General features: G+C 35.8%; 1 protein-coding gene across 12 annotated transcripts in view; it reads left to right on the top strand.

The window, feature by feature from the left end:
- GALNT13 (polypeptide N-acetylgalactosaminyltransferase 13) overlaps nt 1–12023 on the top strand; it is a 613915-nt gene that overhangs the window by 592685 nt on the left and 9207 nt on the right. For 11 of the 12 annotated variants that reach the window (XM_055292091.2, XM_063646025.1, XM_063646023.1 and 8 more), the window contains one exon: nt 6065–6199. In XM_055292091.2, coding sequence (XP_055148066.1) covers nt 6065–6199 — 135 coding nt within the window. Of the gene's footprint in view, nt 1–6064; nt 6200–12023 lie in introns of those variants that run through there. The other variant, XR_010122466.1, reaches the window with a different exon arrangement.

The raw sequence follows: 12023 nt of genomic DNA, 5'->3' as shown, positions 1-12023 counted from the left end.
CTCAGGGGTGAGGGACCCACTTTAGGAGGCAGTCTGTCCGTTCTCAGATCTCCAGCTGCGTGCTGGGAGAACCACTACTCTCTTCAAAGCTGTCAGTCAGACAGGGACATTTAAGGCTGTGGAGGTTCTCGCTGAGTTTTTGGTTGTCTGTGCCCTGCCCCCAGAGGTGGAGCCTACAGAGGCAGGCAGGCCTCCTTGAGCTGTGGTGGGCTCCACCCAGTTCGAGCTTCCTGGCTGCTTTGTTTACCTAAGCAAGCCTGGGCAATGGCGGGCGCCCCTCCCCCAGCCTCGTTGCCGCCTTGCAGCGTGATCTCAGGCTGCTGTGCTAGCAATCAGCAAGACTCTGTGGGCATAGGACCCTCCGAGCCAGGTGCGGGACACAATCTCCTAGTGTGCCGTTTTCCAGGCCCGTTGGAAAAGCGCAGTATTAGGACGGGACTGACCCGATATTCCAGGTGCCGTCTGTTTCCCCTTTCTTTGACTAGGAAAGGGAACTCCCTGACCCCTTGCGCTTCCCGAGTGAGGCAATGCCTCGCCCTGCTTCGGCTCGCGCACAGTGCGCTTCACCGACTGTCCTGCACCCACTGTTAGGCACTCCCTAGTGAGATGAAACCGGTACCTCAATCAGAAATGCAGAAATCACCCGTCTTCTGTGTCGCTGGGGCTGGGAGCTGGAGACTGGAGCTGTTCCTATTCGGCCATCTTGGCTTCCTGTTTTTAATGATTTTCCTCTGTCTCTATTCTCTTATAAGGACACCAGTCCTTGTAGATTAAGGGCCCATCTTACTCCAGTATGACTTCATCATAAGGACTATCTCCATAAGTGTACACATTTTGTGGTACTGGTGGTTAGGACTTCAATATATCATCTGGGGAACCACAGTTCAACCCATAATGGAAGGTATCAGAATATGGAGAAGATTATAAGATTTTGCCTGGAGAGATTAGTTGCCCTCCCTCTAGAGGAGAGGGGCTGGGATTCTAGCTTCCAGTAAGAGGAGGATTCAAGGCCGGGAAATTCTTGAGTTTGCAACCCATGCAATCACACAGAGCCCTACAATCTTGGAATTCTTGATAATTTTATAAAAATAAGTTCTGCATTTTCATTTTGCACTGGGACCTGCAAATTATGTAGGATGCCAGTTGGAGAGCTTGGTCTATGCTTCTGGTACTTGAGAATATGGCAGGCTGTGGCCTGACTCACACATGGTAAGGCTGGTTTGTGACACCTGAATACAAGGAACTGACTGCACTGCCTAACGTTTGCCTGCCTCCCAGAGTTTTCACAAAAGTATGCATTGTCCTCTCTCTTTGCACTTCAGTTAAGAGGTGCTCAGAGATGGGAATCTTTAAGAAAATCCAAATGGTCTCAGGACAGGGAGCTTTAAATCTCTGGCAGGCTGGAGAACAGGAAGGAGTTACACAAAACAGTTCAAGTAAGACCTCTCTTACAGCTTTGCCACTCTGGAAGAATAAAAAAATAAAAAATAAAAAATAAACTGATGAGCAGACTGGGTGAATTTGGGAGTGGGTAGGAACAGAGAGGAAAAAAAAAAAAGCTTAAGTCGTAAAACAGAAAAAACCTTTGCCTCTGCAGGCTGCCAACATAAATTAGGCCCAATGTGAAGAAGGAATTATTTGATATTACATTACATTTAGAGTTTTGATTTCTGTTGCTTAGGCCACCCAGTCCATAGTACTTTGTTATGGCAGCCCTAGTGAACTAATACAACAGTAAATAATAAAAACTGAGTTATTACAGTGATTAATTAGTCTGTTGGTTTTTTTTTTTTGGAGTCTCCCTCTGTAGCCCAGGCTGGAGTGCAGTGGCATGATCTCCGTTCACTGCAAGCTCTGCCTCCCGGGTTCACACCATTCTCCTGCCTCAGCCTCCCAAGTAGCTGGGACTACAGGCACCCGCCACCACGCCCAGCTAATTTTTTGTATTTTTAGTGGAGATGGGGTTTCACCATGTTAGCCAGGATGGTCTCGATCTCCTGACCTCGTGATCCGCCCACCTCGGCCTCCCAAAGTGCTGGGATTAAGGCATAATAATCAACAAGGTCCACAAAATGGAGCATAGACATTCTCACCTGTATCATTGTCACCATCTTATAAGATAGCTGAGATTAAAAGAGTTGACTCAAAAATGACCATTTTAGTGGTTGGTTGTAGACCTAGCTTGACTGAAGGACTACATAAGAATATATGTGATACTAGATAGCTCATAATTTTACAGTTTAGACAACATGAACATTAAGTGTGAAACAGAATTTTAAAAACACTATAAATTACTAAATCCATAGGATTCATACAAAGAGCTCTACCTGTTACATTTTGCAGTACTGTAAGTTGGTATACATTCAGAGAAATATAAATGTAATTGCACAATAAAAGAATAGAGCAAATTTATTTAATGTAATATATATGAAGCATAGAACACATTTTTTAAAAAAGGTAGTGTTCAATTAATGTTAACTTTCTCCCTGTTTCCTCTTTTATAATGGAAGGAAAGCCACAGAGATTGATTGTTTTTCCCTGCTTCTAGTCACCTTAGCTTAATTAAAGTGATTAGACTTTGAACCAATTAATTGTCATTAAAGTCAGGCTGGCACTGGAACAAATGGAAACATATGCTAAATCTATGGTTCATGTAACACAGTTCTGCTTTACTAAGTATTGGTAACCGATGATAAAGCAATCTGAGATTTAATTAGACAAGGAAGAAGGATTGTTTCCATTATTTTAAGAGAATGTACAATGAGATTTTATTAATGAATGAATCAATCTTGTATAGTGTAGTTATTAGCATATGTGATACTTTAAGGTAAAGTGCTTCATTGGTATTCAGGTTAGAAATATTTTAACTCACATAGTCAGGCATAAAGGTTTCAACCACAGCAAGGACAGGCTGGGCCCTACACATACTAACTGAGAGTGCCTGTGGAGTAGTGAGACGGAAAAACAAGCAACAGCTATAGGGAATAGCTGCTTCCTAGGAAATACAGCATGAGATTTGGAGATTGTCCCCAAAGTCATAAAGGAACTCATAAGTAGTTAATCTAGAGGGTCATAATACAATGCTGAAATTATCAGGAACATCTGTCATCAGGTATTATAAACTCTCCCTCGGGACTTGTGCAGTGGCCAAGGGGTCAGCACAGACAGGCAAGAGCAAACATTGCTGGACCCTTATACTAAAATTTCTTGGCAGTATTGGGAAGAAATCCTCAATTTGGGATTAACTCCAAGACTGGGAATAATAACGCTAAATATCAGCTACTGAATTTTGTCTGTGTGCCAGAATCTCTGCAAAGTATTTCACATATGATGTTTTCAGTATACCCAAAGTGAATTCCATGAACCTTTTACAGTAGTAAATATGAAAAAATTTTAATAATGACAATTATGGGTTAAAAAGCTAATGGATATAAATGATAAATAATTGAGATCAAACCTAATAATTTCCAGACAAAATCAAGAAGGATATGTATATACTGACATGCACTGACTTTTTATTATTATCAAGAGTAAAAGACATCCTAGAAACAAGCATACAATGAGATTATTTCCCAGGTACAAAAAGCAAATTGATCCTGATTTTACATTAATCCAAGAAAAATAAGGAAGCATTATCTACAGATTGTTTTTAACAAAAATTGCTTGTGAGCCAAATATTTTAACATCTGTTAATTTTTTTTCAAGTACAAAGGCCAAAAAAAATTTAGCAGACATATAATTTATATACACATATAAGTACAGAAACAATTCTACAGATATATCTTTCCTAAATGTAAATTACTTATAAGTCTAACAACCACAAATGAATCTAAATTAGAAATTGAGGATCAAGGGATATGGTAGACTGCTCTCTGAAAGGTTCAACAGGTACTGTTTCCAAACTGTCTTAAGAGACTGGAAAAGAATACACTGTATAAAAATGGCCTGAGCCATTAGAAAATTAAGGCTGAAATGGGTGTTATGATGTTTCCTTTTACACTGGCATTTGTACACTTTAAAAGGAAGCAATTTTAATGTCGAAGACTATCCTTCAGTATTGAAATAATCCTATAATGAACAAAAGAAATTTCTCTAGAAATTTCCTTCTCTCAGCTTAAGATTCTCACTTGTGTAATTAAATAAGTTTGTAATTGTGTTTAAAATAATACTGTTTGGGGAGGATATGAATATTTCTGTTTGATGGGTTTTTATTTTATTCTTCTTAGGTGACCAGATGTTCTTCATAAAAATGTATGAGCATGAAAAAAAGTAAAGAACCTAGAAAATTTATTTGTGAATTGAATATATGAAGTCTGTGATATATTTTACATAATTCATTTAAATGTACTTCAAATTTCTCAAATTTGTATATTATTGAGAAAATGTATAACCTTTGTGAAGAATTTTCTGGTTTTTGTTGTTGTTGTTGTTTTGAGACTGGGTCTTGCTCTGTCACCCAGACTGAGTGCAGTGGTGTGATCATGGCTCAAACAATCTGCCAACCTCAGCCTCCCAAGTAGTGGGGACAACAGGCATGTGCCACCATGCTTGGATAATTTTCTTTTTATTATCGTTTGTAGAGCTGACATCTCTGTATGTTTCCCTGGCTGGTCTTAAACTCCTGAGCTCAAGCGGTCCTCTCACGTTAGCCTCCCAAAGTGCTGGGGTTACAGGCATGAGCCACCGACCCAGCCCCCGATAATTTCCTTTTAAGTGGTTGGCAGAAGAGGGTATTTGTGTTCCGTCATTGATTTTGCTGCCTCCTCTCACCACTTCTTGTGATTTTCATAGAAGTTCTGAGTAGCAGTGCTGCAGAGGCAACTCTTCCAAGACTAACTCTTTCAGCTTAAGGAGCTCCAGAGTTTATGTTATTTGTAAAGCTGACTTCCTCAGATATCTTTGAGAAACAAAAAGATCCTGACATGACCTTTCTCATTATGTATTCTGTTGACATTGCAAGGAGAAAGAAAAACCCACAGAATACTGAACAATGCTTATCACAGTTAAAAGAAGAAAACACATTCTATAATTATGTGCTTAATAACCCTTATGAAGTCGGGTGTGGTGGCTCACACCTGTAATCCCAGCACTTTGGGAGGCCGAGGCAGGCGGATCACGAGGTTAGGAGATTGAGACCATCCTGGCCAACGCAGTGAAACCCCATCTCTGCTAAAATACAAAACATTAGCCCGGCATGATGGCGCATGCCCGTAGTCCCAGCTACTCGGGAGGCTGAGGCAGGAGAATCACTTGAACCCGGGAGGCGGAGGTTGCAGTGAGCCCAGATCGCGCCAGTGCACTCCAGCCTGACAGAGCAAGACTCTGTCTAAAAAAAGAAAAAAATCCTCATGAAACCTTAATAATCAATGTTGTAAATAAATTATTCACACCAGGAACAAAATAATAAAGATTATTATAGTTCAATTGAATTATCCAGCAAAGAGTCCATAATCCACCGTGACATTTCTTGGATATTTTCAGACGAATTGATGTAGTTAAGCTTAGGCAAACCATATTAGAGAGATAAGTGTAGAGCCTACCTTTAATAAGATCTCTAGAGAAGATACTTCTACAACCTTCAGAAGCTCACTGACAATATTTAATAAAACTTACACGATGTACTTATGTTATCAGAAGAAAGATTTAAACTTCTATATGAAAAATGACATTGTAGAATTGGAGAACTGGTCATTCGATAGTAGGAACAGGGACTGCCTTCACTGAGCCCCGTGAAGTTTGCAAATTTTATTTTATTTAACCTATTGTGTGCTTTATAGTGCAAGTATCATGCAAGAAATACAGTGCCAGCAAATAATGGGTATTTAAAAGTTTGTTTTGTTAAACTGAGGCCTCACCAAAACATCATAAAACAGATGACTTTGTCCCTATTTTGCAGTTGAGGAAAAAGACTCAAAGAGATGAATTATCTTTCTCAAGATAACATACTAGCAATCGTTTGAAAACACAAGTTTATCTGATACGAAAGCTTCCACGGATAGATCTGCTCTATTGTGACATTTTAAAACATACATACTATTTTATTAGCTGAATTTTACATTTTCAGGTATTTTCTTACACTGCTGACAAAGAAATCCGAACCGATGACTTGTGCTTGGATGTTTCTAGACTCAATGGACCTGTAATCATGTTAAAATGCCACCATATGAGAGGAAATCAGTTATGGGAATATGATGCTGAGGTATAGTATTTTCCTTAATTTACTTATTATTTGATGCTTAAGCTCAGTTATATATTTCAGCATTCAACATTTAAATCTTAAGCTGGTTTTTATCTACATTGGCAGAATTAGATTTTCAAGCATGCAGGCTCATATCTGATTACATTAGGATGGCATATTATATAAACAGGTTTCGCCAAATTGGTCTATTAATATAAAACATGAATGAAGACAATAAAATCAGTTTTGTGTATGACAACTTGTTATCTCCATGTACATGCCAAACATAACTTAGGCAAGGGGTAAGCTAAGCCTATCTGAGACGTTTGTGTGAAGATGTGCATACAGGATAATATTGACAATATGTCCATATTTTCAAATTTTAAATTTTACAATACTAATCACTGACATTTATGTTCCTCAACTGGAAGGAACAATATCTGACAAGATTAACAAGATTTCTTTACTGTTTACAATTGTAAATATTTTGCAGAATTCAATAAACTAATTAGTCACATAAAAAGCTGAGTAGCCTCTTCTCAAGGCTATATTGATAGCACACCTTTCTGACAGAGGAGAGGGAGAGAAAACAACAAAATTACTGTTGGAAATTTATCTCCAGGCAGTGTGTAAAAACCAGATCAGCCATCAGATGGAGCTAATAAAAAAGAAATATTTTCCTTTGCATAAGGAAGCTTACTCTTGAAAACAGCTTCATTTCTTTCAGTTTTCTTTTATGGTTAACAAAATGAATTGGTCGTCTGTGTTACATTTCCCACATTATTAAGTGGTAGGTGATTTATTTAAAAGGAAAACTAACTTCATTCTGCTTAAAAGATAAATACTACTATAGAGGTAAATGAGTCTCACAGATGCAGTATTCCATGCAAGCCTAAAATTTTCTACAAGAATAACATTTTAAAAACCAATCTACAGTGTTTTTGGTATTGTTGATATTTTAACAAGACCTTTTAAAAACCTTTTTGAATGTCGTTTTAATATTTGCATGAGTCTGTAGTTTCTTAAGTTGAATGTTAGAAAAACTTACTGAATTTTTACAGGATTTGAAACTGGTTATGTAGGGTTAATTTTGGGCCCAACACTTATACAGTGTTACCAGGATCTTAAGGCACAAAATTATCTTCTGGGCCACAATTGAGGACAAACACTGAGAATTCTTTGTATGTTGTACCAATGTGTTCTATTAAGATGCTATTGCCTTCACTATATCCTACTCACCTTGTCTGACCACCAATTTTTTTCTCTTCAACTATTACTTATTGGTACCATCCTTGATATTAAGCCTACAGAAAACAGTGCCTTTGCAAAATACATGTAGGTAAATCCTTCATCAGTACTCTCTTCTATGAGGAAAAATGCAGTAAAATGTACAGATATAGTAGAAATCCTAGAAGTGATATTTATTTTTAAATAAAACTTGTTCTTGTTGTTACTGTTTAGTTTCTACCAGGAACCTGGGACTCTACTGAGCTTATGCTAAAAATAAGAAAATCTAGAATATATTTATTAAGAAAGGGGAATGATCATATACATTTTTATAAAAGGAAGAAGTGTGGAATTTTAGAATACCACTTTTAATCTTTAAACTTTTCCATAACTCTTGAGTGAACAGTGTCATAACTCAAATTCTTTCATTTCTCAAATAACTACTGTTAGCAATTTGGTGTATATTTTTGTTTACATTTTCTGTCAGCTAGTAGCAATGCTATTGGATACTAAGGAATTTTAAGTAAAAAGTGAAAAAAAATTAGGTAGCTTCACATAGGTAGATAAATAAATGATTTCTATAAATTTACTCTTTTGGATGACTAGTAGTTATCTGTTGCAGTATTTCAGAGCACTGTACCATTTTGTGTCATGTTTACTCTGACTTTGGACCACACACACAAAAAGCTTATAAAATGCCATAAATATTGAGAAATTTTTATTTTAAATAATTTGATCATCTGAATTATATAGCTTAATTAAATTCTCTTATATGTTTATGTTTTCAAAATTAACTAGTGACTAATGATGTTTACATTGTCTAATGACACCACTTTGCCAAATTAAAAAATGTATAGGTCATAATCTAATAAATGACATGAGAATAGAGCAATTGTAGGAATAATACATTGACTTTCTGGAAATTTCAGCTTTGAAATGTGATTATATTTTTGAGAAGGTCATTAAAAAGGATTTTTTTTAAACAAAATTGAAATACAACATTTGTTACTATGCTTTTAAGTTTCACATTTAGGGTTTCTTTAGTTCACAGAATGGTTCCACCCCTTGCTACCCACAGGGTGATTCCAGGAGTAGTAGCGCCACCTGGGAACTTGTTAGAAATGCAGGATCCAAACCCATGCTAAACACACTGAATCCAAGTTTGTATTTTAACAAAATCTCCGATCATTCATATACACATTTACATTTGAAAAGGACAGGGTCAAATATCTATGTGTCTTCCATAGTCTTTTTATGCACTGATTAAAGAATGTTACAAATTTAGGAAAAGGCATGAATACAATTTGGAAAATGGCAAGGCCTCCAGAGGGGAGCAGAGAGAGGGAGAGGGAAGCAAAAGGATAAGAGGTGTTGAGATGAGAAAGAGGAATAATTGCTCAGTGGTTCTATTCTTCTCATATTCCAACCTGTGGAAAGTAAATGCGCGCTGCTTACTACTTTAACTCAATTCTTCATCTTTTGCTAGCAAGGACAAAATTATTCTTTGAAAAATCTCTGAGGTGGTGCAGGTTCAAGGCAGAATAAAAATTGTTGGAGTTCACAGAATTACAGAACTGAAATGTACCTTAAAGTTCTCTCCTTTAAGCCTTTATCAGGAGGAACTAAAGCACAAAGATTACACCGCCAGCAGCAGAGCTAGGTTTCAGGTCCTAATAAAATATTCCAAGCAAGCTAGCTATCAGTACAATTGTGAATCTCACCATGTGAACAGCAGAAATATTCCATCACCTTATCTCCCATAGTCCTTTCAATCTTAGAAAAGAAAGTCATAAATAGAAGCAAGATTGTTGGAATATCCAGAGAAAAATGGAAACAGAGTTATGAAGCCACAAAACATGGAATCCATCCAGCTACTTTGGTTTTGTTTACTTCTTAGGTGAGTGGGGTAAAAGAGAAGGAATACAGTTCAACACGTATCTGTTTTCTCATGCAATTCTTAACAATAGTCTTATAAGACAGATATTCTGTTTTTCACATTAGTAAAATGAAGCATAGGGTAAATGCCTCGTTTAAGTTTGCACAGCCAGATTCTGGCAGTAAATCCAGCAATTTTTCTACTACACTACATTGCCTCTTGATGTTATCGAAAAACTGGAAATAATTAGATTCTTTCAATGGTTAAGATATAATAAGCTAAATATACGGTATTTCAAACGGAATAACTAAATGCTATCAGTTATTTGTTATACCAAATTTTATTGACATAAAATTTCTCATTTTTTTAATAGTGGGAAAGATGTTCTACAATAAATATGGTCTATTTAGCTAAATAAGCAGTCATAAAACTACTTTGTCATTTTGCTCTAATTGCTTACAAACTTCAGCTATACATATTCATAATATAATATCTAATTGCTTATCCTTGTAATTGAATGAAACTAAGCACATGTTAGCAATAAATGCACTTCTTTGGTCAACTTTGATATGAAATGTAGTTTCTCACACCCCTAACTAAACAGTTCTTAAATAACCACGAATTCAATTCACTGTCATCTTATATGTGGCCTAATCTGTTTGAATTGAGGGCATCCTGGGCATCATTAGCAAAATTGTGGGGTACCTACATGGTTTAGAAGCTTAAATAAATTGCACAAACCCTTCTGTGCCATGAAATGCCTATTGCCAGGATTAAATGAAAAGAAAAAAAAATTCATCTCACTGAGACATTTTAAAAATTATTTTTATAAAGTTCTGTCATCCATTCATTCTACTGTGTTCAGGTGTTCTTATATTCTGTTTGAACATTACAATTATGTTCCAATCAATTTAGAATATTTCCCTATGATATGTGCACACAATTACGTTTCTTTTTGAATAACTAGGCAGCTACATACAGTGTGAGAATCTAATTTTAGATCAGAACACTTATGTTCAACAAACACTATGCAACAAAGAAAAAAAGGGAGAAAAATATGATGCTAAAAATAACTTATTTTTCATGTGACTGAGCAAGTTGACTTAGAAAATACTTGTTGTGAATTCTATATACATCTGTATCAAATAGTTTCCAGAGTCACAATATAAGGAATTTTTTTCCGTAGGTAAAATGTGTTAGATTAATATTTAGACTTTACTTACACTACCATCTTTTATTTACCTTTATTAGAGAGCAGGTAAATGGGATTATAATTTCAAGGTAAGTGATCTTTAAGTGCATCCCAACCATTCCCCTGTGTAGCACTCCTAAGAAAAACAATGTCTCAATTTACCTTTTGAAGGTTGTGTGCATTACACAGGTATTACCTTTCCATATTCCTATTGACCCATAGCTGTGATTTCTTATTAGAAGTAGTGAGTAGGAATTTCAATAGATTAGTGTCATATTTGTAGTTCCTATATGTTAAATGATTACACTTCATATTTTATAATATTGCTGTTCGACTGAATGCATAGATTACCTTGTCTGGAGATCATAATTAATGTTTTGAGTAACAACTTTGTTATATTAATTTTTAATTGTTATTCTGTGCTTGATTAACAGAACTCCTATTATCTTTGCTGTTAAATTAAATATAATAGTACAAATTTATACTTATTTTGTATATGATTGTATGTAATAACATAATTGATTGGATTTTATTTTAATCTTTTACTATACCAACTTTTAAACTGAGACCTGTGCGATTGGCTCTTAAATCAACTATGCAGTCAGTTCATTAAAATATCTATTTTTTTAATTAGTATGTTTTAATACCAAGGTATGGCCTAATTTTACAATATTAATGGCTCTTATTTTGTCACCAAAATTGTTTAGCCTGATTCCAGCTGGCTTTAAGTAGGAATTATATATTTGGAAGGGTAAATTTAGAGATACTCCATGCTACATTTTATGTTAGTCAAACTTGCAAATATATTTAAAGGCAGGAATCATTAATATTTTTCTTATGTATTTTTACATGTTGTGATTAAAATATTGTACATCGCAGGAAATACCAAGGCTTTACATTCTAGAGGAGAACAATAAAGTAATACCATATTACAAACAAAACTCAATACTAGCTTAGGGTTTAGATGATACTATTTTTAGTCAATATTTTAAACAAAGCTATAGGAAAATATATTTGGCAGTAAGTTGCATGTCAGCCTGGATGTCACATTGTCTTCAAAGTTGAGTTAATATAGCCGGTTGTAGTGGCATGAGCCTGTAGTACCAGCTACTTGGCAAGCTGAGATGGGAGGATTGCTAGAGCCCAGGAGTTCGAGGCCACCCTGGGCAATATAGTGAGACCCTTTCTCTAAAACAAAACAAAGTAGACTAATTAGGCATTTGCAACAAAAACAGATATAACTAAGGGTTGATATACCTAATAAAGAGCATATCAACCCTTAATTACTATACTTTTTGAAAGGGAAATAATATACCACATATAGAAATGTACAAGGACTTGAATAGACAGCATAGAAGAAATGTAGCCAAAGAAAATGAAAAGTTTTTAAAAAACATAAAATCATTTTATGTGTGTTACTGTATTCATTTCTTGCTTATCTCATCAATATGGCAAGAAATGTTTTTAGCAGCAACATGTAATATTGGTGAAGATGCAGTGAGACTGACACCCATAAAGTATCCTGACAGATAGCAAGCACAAGAAGTGTT

The sequence above is a fragment of the Symphalangus syndactylus genome, chromosome 9, assembly GCF_028878055.3.
Source record: "Symphalangus syndactylus isolate Jambi chromosome 9, NHGRI_mSymSyn1-v2.1_pri, whole genome shotgun sequence".
Classification (NCBI taxonomy): domain Eukaryota; kingdom Metazoa; phylum Chordata; class Mammalia; order Primates; family Hylobatidae; genus Symphalangus; species Symphalangus syndactylus.
This window is presented reverse-complemented; position numbering and strand designations above follow the sequence as displayed.